At 40.5% G+C, this 26,479-nt stretch overlaps 1 protein-coding gene across 7 annotated transcripts in view; it reads right to left on the bottom strand.

Annotated features, from left to right (window-relative positions):
* The window catches only part of tnk2b (tyrosine kinase, non-receptor, 2b), a 54,581-nt gene that overhangs the window by 5,676 nt on the left and 22,426 nt on the right, over window positions 1-26,479 (bottom strand). For 2 of the 7 annotated variants that reach the window (XM_077557850.1, XM_077557847.1), the window contains 16 exons: window positions 16,052-16,229; window positions 15,734-15,804; window positions 11,589-11,855; window positions 11,346-11,498; window positions 10,761-10,924; window positions 10,055-10,174; window positions 9,770-9,896; window positions 9,452-9,598; window positions 8,702-8,796; window positions 8,224-8,418; window positions 7,899-7,990; window positions 6,377-6,499; window positions 5,744-6,177; window positions 2,767-3,891; window positions 1,446-1,541; window positions 127-257 (listed from right to left, as the gene is read on the bottom strand). In XM_077557850.1, the coding sequence (XP_077413976.1) occupies window positions 127-257; window positions 1,446-1,541; window positions 2,767-3,891; window positions 5,744-6,177; window positions 6,377-6,499; window positions 7,899-7,990; window positions 8,224-8,418; window positions 8,702-8,796; window positions 9,452-9,598; window positions 9,770-9,896; window positions 10,055-10,174; window positions 10,761-10,924; window positions 11,346-11,498; window positions 11,589-11,855; window positions 15,734-15,804; window positions 16,052-16,214 (3,503 nt within the window). In that variant the 5' untranslated portion in view covers window positions 16,215-16,229. Of the gene's footprint in view, window positions 1-126; window positions 258-1,445; window positions 1,542-2,766; window positions 3,892-5,743; window positions 6,178-6,376; window positions 6,500-7,898; window positions 7,991-8,223; window positions 8,419-8,701; window positions 8,797-9,451; window positions 9,599-9,769; window positions 9,897-10,054; window positions 10,175-10,760; window positions 10,925-11,345; window positions 11,499-11,588; window positions 11,856-15,733; window positions 15,805-16,051; window positions 16,230-19,357; window positions 19,607-26,479 lie in introns of those variants that run through there. The other 5 variants (XM_077557852.1, XM_077557848.1, XM_077557851.1 and 2 more) reach the window with 5 other exon arrangements.

Raw genomic sequence — 26,479 nt, 5'->3', positions numbered from 1 at the left:
TTTTTTTTTTGTCCTTCTAGGGCGGAAGTTTACAAGACGTGTGCATGCAAAGAGCAATTTGAGCAACAAAGGGGATACTGTATGCGCATAATTGAGTAAACTTGCAATGACCAAAGTGAGCGGTACCTCTGTTGTGTTGTGGATCCATAGTCATCCAACATCTGAGTGCCGGCCACCTCCAGGTTCCAGTCACACATCTCCAGCAGCTTTAGACACTCGGGCCTGCTCCTCAGACCCAAACAAAACAACTGCTCCACCTACGGGCAAACAAAGCACTGATTAAAACTCCAAGCAGAACTTGGGGGAGGGAGAGAGGATGATTTTTATTGTCGGACATAACATAACAATGGAAGCATTCTTTTGCTTGAAGCAGTCACAAAGCCCATTTGAAAACTGCTTAGTCCAAATGAGTGACCATTTTTTGGATTGAAAGCGAAACCTCTTGATGGCCTTTTTCTTTATCTTCTAAACTTTTTGCTGGTTATTAAGAAACATTTAATTGCTCCCTCGAGTCCTTTACAATCCACACATACCTTACAGTTAGAGTAAGCTGCACAACAAGAGAGGAGGGAGCGGCAGAAATATTTACAACCTGTTCATCACAGCTGCAATGGCCTGATTTTCCCGCAAGGATCAACAAAGCCAGTTATAGCCTAAGAGGAATCCACTTAGGAAAAAAAAAAAAGGCAAACATCAACTTTCAATGACTACCTGTTTGCAGTTACAGTATGCTGTACATAAAAAATGTTATTACTCAGAATGGTGCAAGGGTTGACCTGGAATGCGCCAAACAGGATCTCTGTGGAGCAGCAAAACATTTTACCACCGACGACTGCACTTCCCTCACTGCACCACAAATGTTACCTCTATTACAATGGGCCTTTATTTTGATGGATTATAATGATTCTACAATATACTTGGGGCTGTAAAAACAGTTTTAAATCGTTTGTCTTTGATGAGGGAACTTTGACTTTATACATAAAGCAATAATTTATGTCTGAAATGTTAATGATTTTTCCCTTGGTTTTCGGAAAATATAACAATTATGTGAAGTGATGGAAAGAAAACAGACTGAATGATGGCAAGCAGGCTCTTGATGAAAAAGATATTGATAGAAGCATGAATCAGTGACTGTCAAGGACATATCAGGACACACCCCTCATATTATGACACAAAATAATGAAGATGATAGATTGGTAATGTTGCCTGGTCAATGTAGAAGACAGGTAGTGATTGAATATGGAGGTATGGGCAAATTTTGTAAAAAAAAAAAAAAAAAAAGTAAAAAAGTGTCCTGATTGTCCTGTTTTTTCATACCTTTCTGATACATGCCATAAGGAAATTGTAGAATAATTTAGAGTTCTAATTGGAGAATTCAAATGTGATTCAGGTTTTTCATAAACTGAAAATTGGTGTTGCATGCTACTAATAACAAATGTTCTTACCTTGAGGTAATGCACAGCTTTCTGAATATTCCAGTTGTGGTTGTGGAGGGCAGTTTGGCATTCTTCTAACGTTACACCGTGAACTGCCTCCTGCACCTGTGTGACACAATAAGACTAAATCAAGAAGGAGAATTTACATCAAGACACTTTTTACACCAAAGATTAATACAATAATCTGCTAGCAAAAGACCACTTTGTTCCCAGACTGAAACCAGTATGAGAACTCAACTTTTGAGTAATCACTGATGCTAATACCAAGTTCCGACACCACACACTACTTTGTTTTTATACAACACTGCCTTCCCTCCCCCCAAAAACAACAGCTAGTTTTAAAGGGACAGTGTGTAAAATTGTGTGCCATCCAGTGTTGAATTAATATAATGCAACAATTTGGAAGTACACACACGACGGTGCCTCGAAAGGCCACTCTTCGCAAGCCTACTTCCAATTATTATATTTGGAGTGAGCGGGCAGTGCAGCGAGCAGGAGCTAGTGGGAGCAGCTAACAAGAGTAGCTAGCAAGAACTTGCTGGGGCGGCTAACAAGAGTTGCTAGCAAGAACCAGATGGAGTAGCTAGTGGGAGAAGCTAGCATAAGCTAACAAGAGCAAAGCAGAGCGAGACAAGCAGCAGGAGCCCGAATCGCGGGACTCGGCGACGACCAGCTGTGGAAGGTAAGCGGCGGTCGACCCATTGGGTCCGACATTAGCTGCAAGCACCACCAGAGGCCAACTACGTTTATGAAATTCTTCTCCTTCGGGTATCTATAGCAGAAAGACGGCAGCATAACATGTCAGCTTCCTGTAAGGCACGGCACGACATATGTATAATAATTAGCGAGCACTAGACCCACGTATATATATATTTTTTAAATGTGCGTTGATGTGGTAGAACATTTTTTTTGTACATATTATTGATATTAATATTGGCCTTTTAAAATGAATGAATTATTAGCTCACCACTAGGTGACACTAAATCCTACACACACTATCCCTTTAAAAAAAAGTCCTATACATCTCAATTTTTTCTTAAAATTGCATGAAATTAATGACAAATTTCTAGTTCCTGATCGTAAAACTAGAAGTACCAATACCTTAAAATAAGGTCTAGTATCTGCCCAATACTGATACCTGGTATAGGTAATCCCACATCCATGCACTATAATGCATTGAACTTGCACATTATGAGATACAATACTGCACTAACACTGTATAATTTGCCTTTACCTTTGCCTATTAAGATAATATTCCGGTTTGATTGTCAGAGAGGTATTGATTACTAATATGGTCATTATTAGCAAGCAAATAAATCTTTAACATTACCACTTTGACTTTGTCAGCTGAGTTTTCCAATCCGTCTGTCCTGGGACAGTAAGCGCTGCCTGCTGGTGTTGTCAAACCTTCTGCACAAATACCAGAGAGACTAACTGATGTCTTCATTCCTGTCCATGATCCAAGATTGCTGGAGGAGAAATTAGTCTTCAGATCACCCAGTGGGACAATCCCCTGTCCCTGCCCCTGTAAAGTGCTGAGCACCATGGGTCGGACCGTAGCAGTGTTAGCTTGCCGTACGTGTCTGCCCTCTGCAGTGCTGCCAGTCAGGCTCTCGGCCTCCCTGAAGAAGCGGTCGTATTTGTCAAGGTAGGGCGGCCTCTCCGGCAGAAGGTAATAGTGAGTGTTACTGACTTTTCGCCCGTCACGGACAATGGGGAGGATGCAGGGCCCCTTGTTTGCAAAGTCCTTCTCCTGTGCCTGGATCACTTTGGGTGCAGCATATTTGGGGTCTGAGGCAAAGCTGTGCGTAGTAGGCATGAATTTACCTGGAGAGGTGGAGAGGTAGGAGCTGTGGGTGTGTGTTGTTGAGGGGCAGGTAGTAAAGGCAACTGGCATGGTGGTGGGACTGACAGAGTAGACTCTCTGCTGCGGGGAGCCCACTTCCAGGCCTTTGGGGCTGGGAGTCCTGGAGCCAGGCTGCGACAAAGGCTCCCTCGGAGGGATTTGCGGCGGCCGGTCCTGCTCTGAGCTTGAAATGTCTTCGGTGATGTTGGGCGGGGTCGGGGACAGCGACAGGTCCCTTGACCAACGAGCAGAGGAGTAGTCGCCTCTTTTAATTGGGCGAGGGGGAATAGGGACACGAGGAGGGATTTGGGGTTTGTCTTCAGGGGAGGACGGGTGCGCCTGCGGACATAATGTCGGGACATTGAGCCTCCTCATGCACTCTTGCTGGAGTTCCTGGAATATTTCTGATGACTGGGAGAATGAGGTAGTTGGGCCCTGGCTGTGCTTGCTGGGGAGAAAGAGGTTATCTTCGAGGCCTGCTTTGTCTGTAGCTCTGGAGACACGGATGACACCCTCCACTTCCGGTCCAGACGAGACGTCCTCCTGTGGGATATGGACATTCTTCTGCTCCTCACTGTGCTGTTGCTCCATGCTATTTATGGAACTCACCTAAGATGATAAAGAAAATGGATGTATGTGTGTTGAAAACTGTTAATAAATATAGCTACATCATTCCTCTCATAAAAATTCAAATGGCACACATTTGTATAATTTCTACCAGACATGGGAGACTTGAGTCACATGACTTGACTCAAAGCCATTTTTAGGGCTCGCGAGTTGCTTGCCAAAAACTTGGGAATGACTTGACTTGGACTTGAACTACATGACTTGACAAGTCATCCCGTTTATAGTTAAGAAATCATCATTTAAACACAGTTTGCCTAAGGGAGGAAAGAAGAGCAGGCTGGTATTCTTTAACAACAAGTATGGACTGGGCATCAAGCTACCAAGAAACTCCAACTACCGACGCACAGTTCTAAGTGCCAAGGCCCCTTTTAAAGCTAAACCTAATTTGACCTTCTCTTAATACTTGAATAGCCAACAGAACTGTTAAATTTCATTACTTGTGCACAATTTCCCTAACAAGGAGCCGAACAGCAACATTTTCAACATGTTTGACCCATGAATCGACCAATAAATGTGCAAGTACGTACACTTTTATGACTTTCTGTGACTCTTCCAGTATCTGTAACTCTGTTGCAATTAGCTGATGACACTCTAAACTCACTTGTGAGAACATTCTGTTTGAAACGTTGTAATTACAGAGTTTTGTTGATCAATAGCAAGGTTATTTTAGTTAACGAAAACTAACAAAATAAGTAAAACTACATTTAAATTTTTTTTTTAATTAAAATAAAATAAAAATGAAAATGCTATTTAAAAAAAACAAAAACTATCTTAAACTACATTTTACGTTAACGAAACTAACAAACTAAAAAAATTACAAAGAAAATGTCCTTCATTTTTGTCCTTGGTAATTAATTTAATACATGAGCCTTTTGGGTTGATTTTAAATGTGACTTTAAGTATATTTTTGCGATATTAACCGGAATGAGGACGTTAGAAAAAGTGTCACACAGAAGTGACATCATCTAGCAGCAGCCAATAGAAAAGCACCTTCAGACGATGTCGCTCCAAGGCGACAATTTTGTGTGCTTGACTTTTGGCTCCAATGGCTCGGCTCACCTGCTTTTCATTTAACTTAGCCAAAATGCAACGTTAGTTAAGATATGCGTTACTTTAAGCATTAAAAAAAAAAAAATACTAATAAGAACAGAACCACCCTGAAAACTAATTAAAAACTATCTCAATTTAAAAAACAAATCTCAAAACGAAATAAAAACTATCCATCCATCCATCCATCCATTTTCTTGGCCGCTTTTTCCTCACTAGGGTCGCGGGGGTGCTGGAGCCTATCCCAGCTGGCTTCGGGCAGTAGGCGGGGTACACCCTGAACTGGTTGCCAGCCAATCGCAGGGCACACAGAGACGAACAACCACACTCACATTCACACCTAGGGACAATTTGGAGTGTTCAATTAACCTGCCATGCATGTTTTTGGAATGTGGGAGGAAACCGGAGTACCCGGTGAAAACCCACGCAAGCACGGGGAGAACATGCAAACTCCACCCAGGAAGGCCGAAGCCCGGACTCGATCTCACGTCCTCTGCACTGGGAGGCGGACGTGCTAACCAGTCAGCCACCGTGCTGCCCGAAATAAAAACTAACTAAAATGAAAATTCCAAAGCTATAACCCTTGATCAATAGTTAGTGTCGTCCTGGTCACAAAAAGTGAACAGCATGATGAAGAGGTCTGTTTAAAAAAAACATTTATAATTGAATCAGCAAATGCTGATTGATTGTTGCGTATTTCCACATTTTGTATAGTGACTCCATCATTTGTAAGATAAAAGCCTGTATACACTTCGATGAAACTCATATGGATTGTGTCCTACCCCACCTCCATATCGTCTTCATCCTGGGCTACATCGTCATACGCCGGGGGTGGGGGTAAGGGCCGTGCATCCCAGTCCACCACCGGGGTGGGGTGAAGAGGGCGGGGCAACGATTTGGAGGGACTCTGAGGAGGTGTCCGGTCCAAGAGGTTTTCTGCTTCCAAAGCCAGCTTTGCGAGACAGGGGATTGGGATTTCCACCACAGGTGACGGGGAGGGTGTGGGCGAGGCAAACTCTTCCCCAAAGTCAATGAGGGACACTTCTCTCCAGGGACAGTGGCTTGACTCAAAAGTCTTGTCCGTCCACTGTTTGGAAGAAGACACCCATGCCGTTGGTCTAAGTTTGAGACCTTTGACAGAGCTCGTTTTCTGAAGCGACGGTCTCCTCAGTCCTGCGGATGTCAGGTCCTCATCCTGATGCACTGCATCGTAACAAGGCTCTAGGAAGAAACGTGCAAAATAATTCATTACTTTTGTGAGACTGGAGGATGAGTTCACAGCACATAAATGCATAGTGCACAGCAAGGGCGCCCGATAGCGGGAAAATAGAGAAACAATGATGTGTTGGAATGGAAAACAAAAGTAATGGTAGAGTCACTGCACAACAAGCAAACAAGAGGAAAAATGCATGAGGTGTACCTTTGAAGAGCGGAGCTAGAAGGGAACAGAGAGGGCAGGCGCAATGGGTGAGGAGCTGCTGAGAGAAAGCAGACTTACTCTTGATTACCACTGCTGGCTGAGGAGGGCGAGGAGGAGGCTCTTCTGGAAACAAAATACAGCCACCGCAGTGCAAAGAATGCAAAGGGAAAAGGACAGCAAGTAGGTGAGAAAAGATGCTATTCAAGCAAGTCGAGAAGATTTTTCAGGGGCATTTCAAAGTCAAGCAAAAGGATATTCATGACCCAAATGAAAAGCAGCAAATTTGACAGGACTCCTGGACATGAATATCAATAAAGATGCTTGCACTGGACAATATGAGTCTTGCAGGAAAGTAGCAGAACAAAACGGTGCTACAAGTTGTCGAGTACACAGCCAGCAGTAAACCTCATAAATGATCTAGTTGTTAAATCTACCCTTTTGAAGTCGCGCGCTTTGTTTACTTAAAATAAAGCCGTTGACATTTTATTTTTTATTTTTTTATTTTGTAGCGGTGTGCATTTCTCCAGAAAAGACGATTTAATACTGTTTTCAATATGTGGGGTGTGAAACCATTCAAGGAAGGGTCGTTTTGAAAGTGGAACGATTCCATTCGACTCAATGGTAAGAGGATTCGATTTGATTTGATATGGAACGGCCTAGTTTTACAGGGTATGATGCGATGACTTTTTTGTGATCATTTTACCAGAGATGGGCACTTACATCTCTCGTCTCTTCCCGTTGTTGACAAATGCCCACATATTCAGCAAATGCTTTATGGTGCGAAACGGACTAAGCACCAACTGAAGCAGGTTTTCATCAGTTTATATGGATCAGTACGGACAGTCTTAATCAGTCCGTGTATTTTTTAGAGGAGAACAGATGGGCGACACAAGTGCCCACCCTCTGCATTTTACATACATTGAAATAAAACTGTCAGTACTGGAAAAGTGCAATTTCCTTTTTAGATATATCTCTACAATAAAAGACAATTTGATATGTATCTTGATATATTTCAAAGTGGAACGATTCCATTCGGTTCGGTTCAATGCAGATGCATCTTTTAAATACAAAATAGATTTTCCGGTTCAAACCGAATTTGTTAGATCCATAATTATGGCTCTATACAATGGCGGCAGTTACCTAATTGAGGGTTGAGGATGGCCTAGAATATTGTTAGTAATAGTACAAGTGTCATTTATCAGATTGATAAAGCACAATCAAATATCCATACATACATTTTCTATACCACTCACTCTCATTAGGTTCCCATTCACACCTTTAGACAATTTAGAATCAATTAAGTTATCAATAAACTTACCGTGCATGTTTTTGGAATGTGGGAGGAAGTCAGATTACTTAACTATGACCTCACCGTGCTGTCATATCCTAAAATCATGTTTAGTACAAAAACTAAGATGTTGTCAGGAACTAATCTATCACCTAACACTAAATCCAATCAAAACAGGGACAAAAATGATCATCAGAAAGTAACATTTACGACTACGTTATGCTATTTACTCACTTTTAGCTCGCCCTGGTAGCTGAGTGGGCCGAGCTGCACTCAGGTCCAAACCCAGAACATCAGGAGGATTCATAGGATTCCCAAGATACAAACTGGTAGGGAGAGGCGGGCATACAGCAAGGCCATCATCATCATGATCATCAAAAACCTTCTACTATAATGAGCTACTGCCATCTACTGGTTCAAGTGTTAGTGTGAATTACAGTCATTTTCCTGCTATTACAGTATGCAAAAAGGCTATTGTTTGAACATTGCATTAAACATCTTTGACCTAATTCAAGTCATTTGTTATCCAAACTACAATAAAGCAATTAGAGGTCTTTACTCATCAATCCTGCCAGGGAATCCCCAGCAATGATGAGGGTTGGCATCTCCATGGCCCGTGTGGATGAAGCTGTTCTTAAGTGGCCGGCTGATGTCATGAGCTGACAAACCCGCCACTGATGTCACCACGTGCCTGGGAAACTGTCCCACTTTGAGTGTACGTTGATTTTGACCTCGCCACCAATAATTCTCGGCTCTGAAATACGAAAACAATTAGAAATTATAATGAAAATTAAAAGATCCATAGTCAAGCCATTTGTGTTTCAAACTTTGCACAATTGCAAGTTTCCCCCCAAAAATACCATCTTTGATTACTGAATTTACCAGTAATGACGAAGAAAACATTTTTTTTTCCAGCTGCATGATAAGCAATGACAACCAGATTTAACCTCTGATTAAATTAACACTGAACACTCATAAAGTTTTGACTGCCTATTTACATGTATTCAACAAGTGAAATAACAAAAAATGACTCTCACCTGCCCTCGATGATTGTGATGACATCATCAGTCTGAATCAGAAGCTTATCTTGCTCATCAAAGTCCTGCAGCGCACACATGTCCGTCGGCATGGTCTGAAACACATGATATGCATGTCAGAAATATACAGAACACTGTATATTGAAGCATCACCTAACGGGAACATTACTCTGTCAAATGTTCGTCATGGTAGTTATGTATTGCCACTAAACAGAAGTTTTATTTGTGTGGCTTTTTTTTCTCCTTTTCCAAATGGACATTTCGAGCGGCTACATTTTGGTGAGAGTCAAAACACTGATACGTTCCATAAAACATAAATACTGATAACAACATCTTATTTCATGAAATCAAATCTTTAAAACAGACAAAAATGACCAATTTCCCTCCCTATTGTCTGATCCAAAATGCACAATTGGTAGTTCATTCTAATTCCTATCAGACATTTTGTAAAGACATTTCATTTTTTCAGAGATTTATTTGAATATGTTAGCATGGTATTGAGTGTTTCCACTTTTTTCACTAGACGCCTTTTTGGAGCCATTCACTGTTTTCTTTCCTGAGAAAATGTTGGCAGAAGTCTGCCCTGTGTTCTTTCTGCAAACATTTGAACAGCTACTTCAAGAAATGTCCACTAGGTGTCATTAAAGGTAATTTTATGTAATGGGACTCATCCAAGACCTAAATTCATGTAACTTTTCTTCGGTATTGTTGAGTGAATAGATCCCCCCCAAAATATAGTTGCCACTTTACCTCAAGTAAGAACTCCCGCAGGGCTAGAAAAGTTGGTCTGTCATCTGATATCTGCGCCCAGCACTGCAGCATGACGTTGTAAATATCCTGTGGACAGTCCTCTGGCTTCGTGAGGCGTTCACTTTCTTTATCAATTTTATGCAGGATCTGCAGAAAAACAAAACAACAACAACAAAAATTTGTTGATGAAATATGCAAACGTCTTGCAGTAGGTATTGGGTACTTTTGATCCACACTTTTATTTATATTATAAACACTATTTAGACACTATTTATTCCCTAATCATATTTACTAGTTAACTGAAATGTATGTATCTACCTGGCTCCCATTGAGGCCTACCCAAGGCTCCTGGCCGTGCGTGAACATCTCCCATAGAGTCACGCCAAACATCCACGTGTCAGTAGCATGAGAGAATGTTCTGGTCTTCAGACTCTCAGGGGCGCACCTGTGGTACAGAAAATGACTTATTTTTGCATGCAGAACAGTAAATAAGGATTAGGGGGAAAATATATGATTTTAATTATTAGATTCTAATACATCAGATGTCCCAATTTCAAAGGTCGTGAGCTCAAATGTATTGCTTTCTCACTTTGGTTCACTCACCACGCAAAGGGAACCTTCCGGTGTTCCTGCATGACATAATGCTCATGATTGTTCGGTAGCGCCCTCATCAGGCCAAAATCGCCAATCTTCACTCTGTGAGCTGATGCCAGCAGGATATTCCTGAAGAGACAAGTCACATTTTAACCACATAACGCTGCATATTTAATAACAACAAATGTGCTACTAGCGTTCTACAGTAACTGTATTTTAAAAGTTGCATGCTGCATTATCTAACAATATTTCAGTAGGTACTAGTAGTGTGTTTCTTTTCTTCACAACATAGTCCTGAGAATGTATTGCACGTGCAAGAAATGGAAGTTTTAACCATGGTATGTCAGCCTGCTATTACACATGTTACACAATTAACTCTGACATAATACAAAATGTGCAACGTCATCATCTGTATGTATAAATTAACTGTGAAAATTAGTGGTGCCTATTGAGGTTTTATAATTGACTACATTTGGGCAAGACCAGCCAGGAAGTGACTCATTTAGCCTGTGGGCCAAGTCACCCTGTAATAGTCTACAAATGTCTGGGTGGAGAAGTGAGAAGCAGTCTATATCCATGCAATAACGTCAGATGCCACAAAAACATTTCAAAGGGAAAATACTAGCAATTAAATACAGAGTCGATGAACACCACCCAAAAAAGATTTTGAGCCTGTTAAAAGCTCAAAATGTAATCTTGCTTGGCTCTACTGTACCTGGCCGCCAGATCTCTGTGGATAAACCGCCTCTGCTCTAGATAGGCCATACCACAGGCCACCTGCACAGCATACTGACACAGAGTGTGGATCAACACGGGGCCCTGAGGATGGACGCACCGCAAGCGCTCCAGCAGAGAGCCAAGTGGCGCCAGCTCGGTCACCTACAGCACATGCAGAGAAAGACAAAGCGGGGAATGAATGGCTTGAAAAGTCAGTTAAAGACACAACAACCGAAAAATCGGAGAAAGAGCATGTTATGTTGACAAAGTAACGTGACAAAAACAGGAAGGCTAAAAGTAATGACGTAGCTCACAAACTATTTGGCACTCAAAGGTAGCACTGTGTTAAAAAGGCAGAAATGCCAGCGACTATTTTCGCCCCGAGTACACTTGCTCTCCTCCCTTCCTGTTTCTCCCTGCTTTCCTCCATCCTCTCATCACTCTCACACAAAGGCCTGGTGATGCCAAAGCAGATTAGAATTGGGCATGCGCATGTTAGGGGAATGCGTCTAACATGTATGCACACACGTGACTATGTTCGCATCGTCCTCCCTCTGTGGGTGTTGTTCTGTGTGTGCACTACCATCTTCATTGGGTGTGTGAGCACCACACCGTAGAGGCGAATGAGGTTCTGGTGATCCAGCGAGTGCATGGCGTTGACCTCACAGGTGAAATCCTCCAAAGCATCGGGCTGAGTGAGCACATCTGTCTTCAAACACTTCACAGCCACGTTAATCTGAAAAGTAGGACAACGATGTACGCCGATACAGCTTTCTCAACAAACATATTTTTTTAGCTCATATGCAGAAACTAAACAGCTCCTCACTATCTTCCCTGCAGGAGTCAGCCACTCTCCTCTCTTCACAACACCGAAAGATCCATCTCCCAGCTTTTCAAGGAGAGTCAGGTCCTTCTCCGGGATGAGGCAGGTCAGAGCCTGCTGATGGCCGTCAAGAGGGACATCGCCAGCTGGACGTGTGGTCAGGACTCCCTCCAGGTCCAGGGGAGGTGTGGGAGACAGCCTACGGAAGGAGGAGGTGGGCTGGCCCTGCTGGGGAAAGTCCCCCCCATCTGGACGCTTACCACTGAACACCTAACACAGGAATTAAGGGAGAGAACAACAAAGTCAATCTGGAAGTCAAAAAAGTATATAGAAACAAGCAAATGGATTCAGTAACAATCACTTTGTCTTCTAATGAACAGCATGACTTCAGCTATGGGAAGTTTAGTTACATCCGCAGTCGATGCCTGTACGAGTACTCAAGTCTTGAGTAGTCACCGATACCAAGTACTGATAGTACTTAATACATAAAAACAAAAAACAATGACACAAATGTAAAGAAAGACCAATATATTCACATATAGCATTTTTCTTTAAAATTGCATGAAATGTATGGACATTTTTATTTGTTCATAAAATACACATTTTGTAAAATAAAAATTAAATATAAAACACATACATTAATATATATGTATATGTATATATATACATAAATTATTTTTTTTAAATGCATCAATGAAATGAAACTAATAATCCAGTCAGACACATATGCCTTTAGTTCTTAATTGTAAAACGGCCAAAAAATACTGGTATCGACAGCCATCGTGAGTACCAATAGCTTGAAATAAGGCCGGGTATCGGCCTGATACCGATACCACGTATCGGTACTAGCCCGCCCCTAGTCTGCAGTATAAGGAAATATATGCAGGCTGCATTATTTTGCTCAATAAAACGCTAGCTTTGAAACACAAGTTGGGAAAATGTTGCGAGAGAGAGCCTCCCATTTCATTAAAAATGTTTTTTTAAACAATAAAACCATAACTGGCTATTAATTATCTCCATATTCATTCAATTAATTCAGTCAACTGTCCCTAATTATTGACATTATTGAGAACTATTGATTTAAGTGGCAGCAAAAACTGAAATTGAACATTAACAATCATCTTCAATAGAGACAACCCTAAAAAAATATTGCAAGCATAGAGAGCAAAACGTCAACCAGAAGTCTACAGCACAATATTGCTTCAGATCAGACACAACTTGCTAAAATATTTAGGAAAGTAAAGATAAACTTTAGAGGCCATATTGAGTCACATATAGCAACTTCAGAAATTAAACAATGAACCCTCAGGAATGTTTGAGCAGATTCTAAAGCCCTCCTTCACACTGAGCTGACCCTGTTTCCTTTCTTACCAACACCCATTCACCGAATGTCTTAAATCAGCAAATCATCGTTACAGCATCGCACCATTATTGCCTAATAGATAAAAAAAAGGCAGAACTTGTGGCACAGTTTATACATATTGCTAAAGTTGTTGTTTTTTTGCACTCTCTGTTCACAAATGAAAATCCCACAATGCTCATTTGATATAACTGAAAAAAGGAGTGTGAACAACATTTAATCAAAGTCTGGCACAGCTTTATTTTTGTGGTTGCAAAAAATATATAAAGTTCAATTTTGTGTATATATGCACACACAAAAAAGGACTTTATACAAGCGCACGTGCTGAGTAATGAATACACAAGTGACCTGTTGTTGCCTTGTTTTTGACCAAATGTGATGATGTCTATGCAGTCACTGAGCAACTATGCAAATGCACAGACATGCACCTATCATTAAGGACGCAACGGGAAATAACTTCTCTGCAAGGGAAGTGCCATCAGGCCAAGCACTATTAGATTAAGTAAGCTGAATGTGAGCATGTGTGAGGAGGGTTTTTAGTTCCCCTAAACTTGCTCATGTACAATGTGCCAGCTGACTGAGCAGACACTCTCAATTTAGAAGCTCAAAGAGAGGAGAAAGCTACCATAGTTATTTTGGCCCCCAAAAAACACATTTAATATATAATTTACCCAGCACTCGCATTGACAGTAAATCCCACAGCTAAATCAGATACAGTACAAAGTGATGTTTCCCTCAAGAATGTTGTAATCCTCATTCCAGACACAAATTTGGAATGATAATGAGGCGCCCAGCAAAAGTCAGTACACAGAAATTGGATAATTACAAAGATGTGTCAATGAATCGTCGCTTCCAAGCATGTTTGACTGACCAAATATAAACAGTAGCAGGCGGTGTATGGTGTCACATTCAAACCGTACCAGACATGACATACTGCTGTATCCGTTTTCAAAAATACCGTGTGAGGCACTGTGTAATTTCTAATAGGAGGCTCAACATTCAAAATATCCTGACGATGACTGAGCAGAAGTTGAAATAAGTCAAAGAAGAAAAATCATCAGATAATCACACACTGTAGGACATGCAGACAAGTTAGACAACCACATGCCCGTGTCACAGAGTTAGGTTTGAAATGATATGAAAGCATTTTGGGCTCATTGGGGTATATACGATTTAAACTATTATCATAAACGTTGACATGTTAGGGGGGTCATCTATTGTTTGCACATTTTTGTTATTTGCGTCATGCCTGCCAATGGTGAGGGTTCAGCGTAAACGTGTTTCTTACAGTAAAAAGTCTCGTTGATGCTTCATGCACCGTGTTCCCCATGATCGACTGTTTGCCTCGCTCACATGCTAATGTACATGTGAAAGGCAAACTTTTTTACTTCAAATGTGCAAAAATAGCTCTTAAAATGAAGCAAAAAGAAACTAAATAATGACCACGGGTCACCATGAATTAGATTAAAGATTTCGCACGCATTGATAAGCGCTTATATAAGGAGATCTACCAGTATTTCATGAAACGTTCCAACAACCAATACAGGTGCTGTTTGCTTTTAGTTTGTTGTGTTTTTCCCCCATAGGGCCCCCACCATTGGATTATAAACACGCATGTATGCTCAATGTTCATCGACGGGGTCGTTTGGAGCAATGTGCATGTTTGGAACGCATACCATCGCTTGGAAATATTTATGAATAGAAAAACATGCACACCGACTTATGTATAATGCAGAAACTACAACAGGCTAAAGAAGGTGACTGAAACACAATCTCTAATTTTGTGCCAGTGTTGGTGGAACCATTAAAACATATGCACTTGCACTAACACGACGAGATGAAATTGTTATTTGCACACACTGAAAAACAGCTGACTAATGTGACCAACTGAGTTGCATAAATGAGCCATGTTGAGGTCCAGCCCATTATACCTACCAAAAGCTACAAACTAGCGATGTGCCAAAAATCGATTCTCATAAGAATCGCGATTCTCATTTAGTATGATTCAGAATCGATTTTAAATGTCCCAAAATAGATTTTATTTAAATGATTTTATACTGTCTTGCCTTTGTCTTAATGTGCCTTTATTTGGAGTGCTGTTCATGTTGTACCCGATTTGGCCACTTAGGGGCAGTGTGGTTCCACGCGGTCTAATATGCTGTTAAGTTGTAGCCACATTTGAGAGGAGAAAGAAAATTCACGATCAAGTTATTCCAATAAAAGTTTTTTTTTTGCAGTGTGGAGCCATTCTTTTGAGTGATAAAAGTGCCGCGAGTAGCGCGCTAATTAGCATTAGCGAGTCAGACTGGAGTAGATCATTACAATTCCTTGCACATCTATAGATTGAAGCAAAAATCATTGTCAGTCAAATCATTTTGAATCAAAAATCGGAATCAAATCGAATCGTGAGACATTCAAAGATTGCCACCCCTACTACAAACTACACTGAAGTATTCCACCGACTCTTTTTTTTAATTTTATTTCTTATTGTTTTAGAACTATGTTTCCAAGCTATAATAGTCATGTGAACCAAAGCAATATCTTTACGTCACAAGCAATGGCAAACCTACAAGTGTACCTAACTTATATTCCGTTGTGCGCTTTACATTGGATAAGGGTGGGGTCTTTTGAGGTTAAATGGTTTGTGCCCACAAGCAAGACAAATGTCATGTTAACATAAAAGATTTCCGTGCTGTGTCCGACAGACAGATGCCGTCATGCAAAGTTGCCACACATGCCATACATCCTCAATAATATGCGTGTGTGTGTGTGGGTGATTTGTGTCCACCTTGCTCATCCAGGACTTGCGCTTGCACATTGCTTTCTTCCTTTTTACAGCCTCCCACAGTCGTCTCTGCCCTTTGTAATCAAGAAAATAATAGATATCATGCCAATGCAGAAATACAGCAATAAACTAGTACTAAACACTACAGTTAGTGCAGAACAAATTACAACAACAACCAGATTGGTTTCTGAAAACCTGGTACAAGATAAAGACATTGCATATTACTTGAACAACTTTTAATTAGTTCACAAGATTTAGGACTACTCCATACACGCACGCACGCACGCACACACACAAAGGAGAGAGTGTCCAGTTTCTCACCAGGTCGACCCATGCCAATCTTCTCCAGGTCTTCATTCTTGACATAGTCGAAATGGGAGAGCCGTGTGACATTTAGGTCATCTCTGATTCGCAGGAAGTACTGCTGCAACTGTACTTCTATCAGCAGCTCCAGCAGCCATTCTGTGCCTTCCTCACACTGCATATTATTGCCCAGTTTCTGCAAGGACACAAACACAACACAGGAAACTACTCATTCGATAGTTTTTTTACATTGTTGAGCAGGAGATTGTTTCAAACAAATGCGCAAAAATGCAACCAACAATCAAAAACACAGGTGTAATTGAGTATTGTATGCAAGTAAAATGATGAGCAAATATTGTCTGGAAAAGTACAGAGCGGCTCTTACAGTAAACAAATACATGACCATAATACGACTAATAAACATGACTATATTACTATTATATTCTTACAAACTACACGATTTCATTCATGTGCATTTTCTGGCTTGACGGTGAAGCCCAAACCATCTTCTGGGAAATCAAAAGGTGCTATTAATGCTAGTTCATGCACCGTCTATAAGCAATGGACTTAAACCACCGGTCCGCCAACCTGTACCCATACGGTAGCAGATACAAACAACAACAACATTTTTTGTATACGTATACGTTATCCACAACTATATTACCATGAATCAGTCCATGGCGGAAAAAAGGTTGGTAGCCACTGGTCTAATCGTATAATCTAATAGAGTCTACATAGAATAGTGCAGGTGTGCCTAATATTGTGAGAACTGAGTGGATCATGACATAAAGCTGGTCGGGGGAAAAGGATAAACAAATAAACAATAGCAACTAGCATGCTCCTCATACGTACACTAAGTGAAACCCTCATAGTTTGACATGGCAACACAATCTGTAGAGAACGACAAGGAGAACATTAGAGTGGAGTCTCGGGGTCATAAGGATCATTCGGCTATGTAGCAATTAAGAATGTGAATAGGGAACTTTCTGTGTGGGCTTACGAAGTTCAAAGGTCATGGCTTTCCCTCTGTCGTTTAACCATATTATTGAGTGTGGTGAAATATCACTTCCTATTGCTGAACCTCTTTGTGACCTAAAACTGTAAAAAAAAAAAATCAGTGTTAACAACTCATGTACGGAAGACATGCATCTTTAATTAAGCATGAACACATTCTTCAATCCTCTCTTTAATGATTTCAAATGAGGCCACTCTAATGTTAGGGCTCTACAATGTGTACGATTGCGGATATTTTAGAAACGTTGCTACCCTGGCAAGGCCATGCACCTTTAACTAAACATGGCAAATGAGAATTAGTATACTTTATGCTGAGTGCTTTGTTTGCATCATCTATGGCACTGTTGAGCAGTGCCAGTATTTTAGATTGAAATAGTCAACGGTCTGACATTAAGATTTTAAAGCCTTGGGTTTTCCCAGGAATCACTTTGTACTGTCGTCTCTGCCATGTAGCTTATGTTTTGAATAGAATAGGTGGTTTGTTTCTTTATTAGTTAAGATAGTTTGTGATGTTATGTACAGTGAGGGTCAAAAAGATGCCGGTAGAGCTAGTAGTGCATAATTTGTAATAGTGACCTCAATATGTAGTCTAAATTAAAGAGATCAATAAAACAGACAGAATATAGACTATAGATACTTTTTTGTTTATTACTTGAATAAAGTATTTCAGGTTGCTGATACTCTATATATAGTACATGCATAATATATTACTCTGAAAAGCATCCCCAAAAATCATTCATATTATGAGTTATTGGCCTTCACATCCACAAGGCAAGCCGGATCGTCCTACGCAGTCAACACATCGGTGTTAGTTCACCACACAGTGAAGAAGATGCAACTCTGCTTCCTGTCTGGCCTCTTTGCATAGCAGTGTCAAGTCTGAGCTATAAGGGGTTGGACTAAAATAACAGTCTACTAGCTGTAATATCATGACACCACTAGGGCTGCGAAAAACACTTATTGCAACAACTGTCGATTATTTTGTCGATTAATCAATGAATACGATTTTTAAAAACGATTGAATAACTTCTGCTCCTTTATTCAAAAACAGGACATGGATTCAAATTGACAGTGCAGAAAATGCACAAACAAATTATGATACAGTTCATGATTTGGTTCGTAACATGTCAGAAAATTGACAAAAATGCTGAATTGTTTTCAAAGTGAGCCACTGCTGTCAAAAATTTCAAACAAAAAAAATTGCTAAAGGTTTGAGTTATTATTATAGTTATATTGGTTATTATAGTTAATTCAATCAAATCCTGATGACTAATTACTTAATTGCTGATTATGCCGATCACAACCTCCCAGAAATCATACACTCTAAAAACAGTTACAGTAACCCAAATTGGGTCAAAACGGGACCGACACAACATTTGGGTTTATTTATTTAAACCAAAAAGTTGGTTCAAATGAATAACCCACCAAACAATCCACAAAACAACATAATTTAAATTTTCCAGAAAACAACCCATTTTGGGAGGGATCGACCCAATGCTTTGGGTTATCTATGGGTTATTAAACCAAAAAGTTGGTTGAATTAGTATCCTTTTTTGGGGTCAAAAGTTGATTCAAAAGAATAACCCAAAACCCATTTTTAGAGGGTTTTTTTTGGTCTGTTATTCATTTGACCCAACTTTAATTTGGGCCGGCCTCTTTTTGGCCATGTTTGGGTTATTTTTGACCCAACTGTTTTTAGAGTGTAGATAAATCAAGCTCTGTTTTGGGCAACTTCACCAATTTGCTATCAGGCTCCATCATTCCATTATATATGCCGATTATTCTGTTCAGGGTCATAGGGAGCTGTAGCCTACCCCAGTTGTCTTTGAGCAAAAGGTGGACTACATCCTGGGCTTTTTGTTGATAGCCGTCGCAAGGAATATATTGTACACAGGTAGAGATGAACAACCATTCCCCTCGTACATTCACATCGTCACTGAGAGGGAACAGATTTGCTGTCTGCACCCAAATCAGGCCAATACGTGCTTCAAAGTCACTTGATCACAGATATATCTTTAGATATACACTTACAAAACCACAAATTAATTAATCCTAAGAATTGAGACTTGTAAAATAAGCACATGACAGAATAGCAAATCTCCTTCCTCATGCTGGTGGAGAAATGTACACATTCACACACAGACATTCACAGAAGTATGAAAGGCCAACGTCATGACCCGTATCAACACTTTTCTGCTCTTCCCTCCTGCTGCAAAAACAACACCCCCCTCAAGCCACCCCCCACCCGCCTTGGTCCATCTTACACCCAACACACAAGCCTTTTTGACAAGAGAAGTCAAACAAACTTACTCGATATACACGAAAGTGTGCCAGGAAAGGGAACGACTTTCTCAGCTTGTCAAAGCGCCGCATCCTGAATTCCTCAGTCCTTATGAGCAGAGCAGCCAAACAATGTGCTCTGTGATACCGGCCTGTCCTCCAAACCACTAGAAGAACCACTTTGCTCCCATTCTGAGCTTCCCAGTGTCTGAAGGAATGGGTACACCAACTCCCCGGATCCAGATCGGGAGCTTTGAAGCCAGATGTGGGGCAAACGGCGTCTCACAAAACTGTGTCTAAATCTACAACATTCCATGGCAGGCCAATTCCTCTGAAAGTCCGTTCTTTAGCTTTGACTCGCTCACATGGGCGGAGAGGCACTTCCATGTGCAATAAGAGTCCGGTAAACTAAACAGCCAGTCCTACCATCAAGTGTTCTCCCCACACAGTAATGAGCCAGCGATCTGAACTTGTGAATCACTCCTCCCTCTCCCCTCCCTCTCCTTAAATCTCACTCGCCGTCTCACTCGCAGTCTGACTCTGCATGCGGAGCTACTGTCTGTTTGCTTTTTCATTCTTCCATCCAGCGTGGGGCTAAAAATAGGAGTTCCTTCTCCCTCGGTCAATCACCCTCCAGTAAGCCAGACAGACTGAAGATATGCAGCCAGTCAGAGGCTCTGGTTTCATCTTTTTTCTTTTTCTTTTTTAACAGCGCAACAAAATCAGTATCTGGATGGTGTCAAAGAGAGCACTCCGCAATGTGTGATGCAATGTCTCCTCTTATTTGACCCTTCTCGTGTGGCTTGTACACACATCACCAATATACCTCCACAGCTCCCATTCTCCTACTTCCTCATCTTAAAATAGAACATGGAGCAGATTTTTTTGCACTCGGACCTATTGACTTTATGGAGCTTTTGAAAGGGCCTCCAACTAGTTCTGCCTGTCTGAACATCAATTATGACGATCGCTATACTCCCTAAATTACTCGATCCAATACAATGTGGTGTCCCCTTACACTATCTTCTTGTTGAATGCCTTGCGCCACCTCTTCAAAACTTTTCTCAGAGCTTGCCACCCATTTTTTTCCGCCCACCCTCATCCTCTGCAGTCAGTCAGCCAGTGTCGTGCAGAGCAGCACCCGGTGCAGAAGACAGAGGCGTCATGGTATTCAGGCCCAGAGGAGCATTTGATCCGGGGCCAAAGGGTCACATTCAACTGCAGGATGGAGAGCTTGCTTCCTGTGATACAATTACCCCCCCCCCCCCCCCCCCTCTCAAAACACATGCAAACATTTTCTGGAAATTAAACATGGCGCAGATTGATTAAGTGTTCAAACATACCTGTACACTGGACTTTGCTTATTACTGTATATCTTTGGAAGAGAACGAAGTCCAATTATTAGAAATGAACAGAAGAGAGTTCAATATATTATTATGCTGTACAATAAACAGGAGTGGGCAATTCTGGTCCTCGAGGGCCAGATTGCTGCATGTTTTAGAAGTTATCCTCCAGCACACCTGATTCCAGACAACAGGATTGTTATCAGGCTTATGAAGAGCTTGCTAATGAGCTGATCATATGGCTCAGGTGTGTCGGAGAAGGGAAGGACTCCGGCCCCCGAGGACCGGGCTTGCCCACCCTTGCATCATGAAGATTTTGCTGCGCGTACCAGAATGCAAGTGGAAAAAATGTGGACTACCCTGACGTAAAGTTTTCATTACTATGCCTTGATGCTACATTATTTGTTTTTTCTGTCGCAGTGCATCGAGTGATTGGTTGGGATCGGTATCTGCCCCGATTTCCTTAAATTTGGGGCAATCAGTGATCGGAAGATCCCTTAAAGTAAAACCAATCTTGTCCACCAATCTCCTCCTCTTCTGCTCTGAGATGACTAATCAGCTTTTCATTTTCTTTTGAGGCAACTGCTTCATTGCACTTCAAACAATCTGTTAATCTTGTTTCACAGGTTTTGTTTAGCATTTTTCAATAAAACAAAATTGGAACAACGAAAGTGTATGCTGCATCCGAATTGGTAAATATTGGGATCGACAGGCCTTGTTGAAAGGGATTGGTGATCAGCCAGAAAATTGTGATCACTGCACCCCTAATTTACTGTTATATCAGCTTTAAGATACCCATTATGTCTTATCTGATATTTTATTTGAAGTATTTATACCGTATTATACACACAGTATAAAATAAGGTTCATAAAAATTATTTCATCTATATTATAGGACATCCAGTGACTATAGCAGGATGTTTAAGTTCAAATGCACAAACACTCCAAAACCTATATAATTATTCACTCACTTTTCTGGTAATTAAAGGACTTTAAGTTTTTCTGTCTGTTCATTTTGAATGGCGTAAGAAGCTAACACTAATTTACCGATTACTGGCGAGACCAGAAGTAGGCCACTGACCTGGTGCACAGAGTCCATTTAATAAAGCTTTCATCTATTATTTAGGTAAACTGATGTTGTTAGACACTATCTGAATTTGTGTATGCAATATATTTTATGCAGTAGAGTTGTAGAGTGGATTGTCCAAAGTCCAACTGTCCGCTCTCAAAGTGTCAATGAGAAACTGTTCACAATGAATTACCTTACCGGGTTAAACAAAGAATAATTATATTTTGTGTATAAGATCCATGCACTAATTAGAAAACAAATCAGAAGTTAGTTACCAGTTAATCAGTACTTGAGTATTTTTTTCATTGAGTACTTAATCTTGCTCTATTATTTAGAGGATTTATTTGAGTCATATTATTATAGAGTAAAGTACTCCTACAAATTTTGGCTACTCTACCCCCCTTAGTCAATTTTTTCCACACTACTCCCATGTTCCTCTCTCTCCCCAGAGTCTAACTGACCCATGGCATTTGCTTCTTTATTTGGCGCTGCTCTTTATTTCCTGCAACTAATCCTCCAAAAATGTTATCTCTCTCCAACTTGGCGGACTAAAAACAAACCCTTACCAGCTGCTTTTTAACAGCAGAGCTTCCTTTAATTCACTTTTCTAAATACACCTTCATGTATGGCTTTTAAATTGCACAGCTTAATCTCTCTGCTCATTACATGTCTGCATTTTCATATTTCTTTTTATGCTCTCATTCCTATGTAAGTATTGATCAAATGGGTAAGTGGCTCCTTGATTCACTGCATCAAGTTTAAGTGTCAACCACATCTTGCTCTCATTAGACTACACATTGAGGTCATTAGAACGTGTTAATTACACAGGATGTGACAGGACAGCAACAAAATAGTAAACACACTTCCCATCTGCAGCTTCCTTTCTTTAAGCTTCCTTCACTTCCTTATGTGGGCAATTTCATTAAGTTGGCTCATTAGGATGGAATGTATCGCAGTAAAGGACCTATTATATCAAAGAACCTGGTGTTATGGTCAGATGTCGTATTAATACCAAAAGAAGCTATTTTAAACCTATGTTGAGGGTATTTTTCTGATGTCATCACATTACAGTTCACTCAGCGATGATAACACTAATGAGCGCTAACTTGCATGCTCGAGAAAAAGAGATGCCATACTAAATGTTGCTATTGAAATACTGGTAAAAAGAAACATACTGTAGCTAGCTTATTGTTGTAGTGGTATGTATGTATGCCAAGTTTTGCCAAGACAACACAACAAGCCACACAAAACAACATGTAGTGCTGTGGTGAAAAGTATGCATGTGTGGACCATGACTGATTTACATCCACGGGTTGCAGCTTAAAAATCAGTGCAAGGAATGCATCACAATGGTGCCAGATGCCTCATCACTAAGGAGATTGGACCAATAGGATTACTGCAGTATGTCAACCTGCTGCTGCAAACTAATGGCACTAGGTGGCACCAAATCTAATGCAACTGGGGTGAGGATCTTGCATTACCACGTTTTTACTTTATTCTGACTTAAGCGCTACTAGCCATACACTTATCTTGATATTTGAATGAAGCCGTATAATTCTAGAACCAGTGTCTTATTAGTGTGGCCTTAAATGCGCAGACATTATTTCTGAAAATGCTACAAAACATTATAAACATACACTATGTTGTAAAGCTATATTATCAAATATTTTAGTTTGTTTTGTATTCTGTGATGGTGTTCACACCACCGTCATGTCAGGTTATTTTGTGGTGTGTTCATTCACTTATTTTGTCCAATTATTTCATTAACATATTAAATAGTTAGAAAACAAATGGAAATTAAAGGCCATACCCATATTTTTATATAATCATAGGTCTAGTAATCACTAAGGTGGCGGTGGTCCTTACAGGAGGCCAACATGTTTTGCCGCCATCTTCCTGCTACGGATACCTGAAAGAAAATTCTACGAATGTAGTTAGCCTTGGCACGGTGCCAGAACTTTTTTCTCTCTTAGGGCTGAAGAGCGATTTTCATCACTTGATTTTTCTTATTTACAGGGTCTCACTTTTTCAATGAAAGGCTGATAACCAGCACAAGCATGCTTGATATAAAAGTACTTTAATTGAATTTGGCCTAAGAACATTCAACAAAACAATTAAGCCGGAAATAAGTGACCACAAAGCAATCGCAAAATCTTCCATTCAAAAAGCAAGTAAATTAAAGAATCCCCCCCACCCTTCCCTACCCTTCGACTGACAAACAAAAATGTGGGTCAGTGGGTGCAACACAAACATGGAAGAATGGCTACTTGTGAACTTCTGAATGTTTTTAAACTTAATTAAATAAATACAACTATTTTAAAATGTAAACTAAAATGCTTGAGGTACTTTAGCGGGACTTTATTCTACGATGAATAAAGTTCTTGTAAGCACACAGTTGTCGGTCAATGGACAGAACAATCTGGCAATGAAACTTCACTTTGTGTCGCTGCCCTTGTTCGTTGTTGATGATAGCAATCTATTACGGCTAGTGGTGATCTGGGGGAGTTGTTATCTTTAGCTTTTGACTGATGTCAGACTCATTTCCTAGCATGCACTGTGCATGTGTGAGCACAACTTTATTGTAACGGATCGGCGGAGGTACGCTGCATCTGCAATTAGTGTGTCGTTAAAAATATCGCAAATATCTATTAAGTACTTTTGCCCGTTTTCAACCTGTTTGAGCAATATGAGTATGACCCATGTTTTTTTTTTTTTTACATATGCAATCTGTTACGGGCCTAACAGCTAGTGTTCAAGTGATTACCGTTACTAAAAACGGGCAATCTTTAACAGTTAGGAGCTCTGCATCTGTGACTGTGCACCACCACGTGCTAGCAATTCAAATCTGAAATCAGTGGCCTACTGTCAGCCACTCCTGCAAAGTAATTGCTATACACCGTACAATGTGCAACAGTTGGTTTTGTTGCATGTCGCCCAGTGCATCGGAAGTAGGGAATTTCCGTCTTCTCAAATCCAGCAAAAATTAACTGCGCAAGTGATAAAATTAAAAGAAAAAATTGAATTAAATGCTTAAACACGTAATTAAAGCCAACATTCTTCACAATGTTGACTTTGCTATAAACTGACATAAAACTTGCTGATAGGTAAATAAGATTAAGCAGAATCAAATGAGCATCAGGTCTGCATTATGTCAGGGAAAAGCATCACATGCTTATCCTCAAAACACACACACACACACATCACATCAGTTCAATCTTACAAAATGGGAAGTAACATAAAGCTTCTGGGGGATGCATCACTCTTAGATCTCACATGTAGTAAACTCAGGGGCAAAGTCTGGCTTTCACGTTCCATCTGAATCTCGTTCCAATGACTCCCACATTCATATTTGCTCTCTCATCTTTGAATGATCAAGTGTCGTGGATAAGGAGGAGGTTAAAGGAAGCACGGTTGTGGGAATCAAGGGTTTATATAGAAAGCAAAGTTGCAAACCTCTCAAAGTCAAGCAAACACAGAAGCCTTTGTCAATGGAAGGTATTTAGGATTAGCATACATACAACAGCTGACCATACGACCACCAAGTACATCCTGATGTCAACTCCATCATGAAATCACAAATCCTACCACAACCTGTCTTTGAACACTTAAACCCTCACAGGAGCAATTCCATTTTTAACAGCTCAGTCTAAAAGTAACTCTATAGTGCTTACCTTTTACATTATATTTATGTATGTCATATTTAAATTTACTTGCGATTACATGCAGAATACAGTAATACCCACAAATAACATGTTTGACTCTACTTTTTTATCGTTTCAAAGTGACACTTTTTTATATGTTTAATCACTAGCTTTGTCTAATCTATTACAGTATTTCTCAACCCTGGTCCTCAGCGGGGCACACTATCCAGCTTGTTTTCCATGTCTCCCTATTCCAACGCAGCTGATTCCAATGACAGCTCATCAGCAAGCTCCGGAGAAGCCTGATAATGATCCCCACCTGTGTTGGAATAGGGAGAGATGGAAAACAGGCTGGATAGTGTGCCATGAGGACCAGGGTTGAGAAATACGGATATATTATATGGTTTTCAAATGCAACGCAATGGGGTAAATCTGCTTGCAGTGTATCGGAGTAGTGTGAACCAAAAACATATTTAATAAGACTCTCTGAAATGAGACACCATTTTACTATTTCTGATGAAACCGCAGAGAGGCACCATGAACAGATCCACACAAAAATCCGTACTGATGTCATCAAAATGTTGAACAGATCTACACATCTTTCGTTTCTCTGCAACCGCTCATCCAATGCAATCAGCGTGACCACAGAATTAAGTGGGGCATTACTATAAGCACATATTTATTAAGGGCAGCTTGATGGTTGTTGTTGTTTATAAGTTGTAGAGCACTTAAAACCATTGGTTTGTTGACAAATGCTAAACTAAAGAATACATTAATTAATTAAACAAAAACATTATCAATTCAGTATAGAATAAGGCTGTGTATGCATCCATGGTGATTCCAATGGGGTATATGCCACGGAGGAAGCGGGACTTCCAACTTCCTGGTTTTCACACAGCCACAGTAAGGCGACAGATCCATGTTAAAGTAAGACATTTCACGGCATGGTATAGATCTGGGGTGGGCAAAATCGGTCCACGAGGGCCGAAGACTTGCAGGTTTTGGAGGTTTCCCTCTTCCAACCAACAGGATCGATGGCAGCACCGAGTTAGATAAAGTATTCAATGTACCATTTTGATCAAATTGGATTTTTCATTAGC

The sequence above is a fragment of the Vanacampus margaritifer genome, chromosome 2 (genome assembly GCF_051991255.1).
Source record: "Vanacampus margaritifer isolate UIUO_Vmar chromosome 2, RoL_Vmar_1.0, whole genome shotgun sequence".
NCBI lineage: Eukaryota > Metazoa > Chordata > Actinopteri > Syngnathiformes > Syngnathidae > Vanacampus > Vanacampus margaritifer.
The sequence above is the reverse complement of the archived record's forward strand: the minus strand, read 5'-3'. Positions and strand labels throughout refer to the sequence as shown.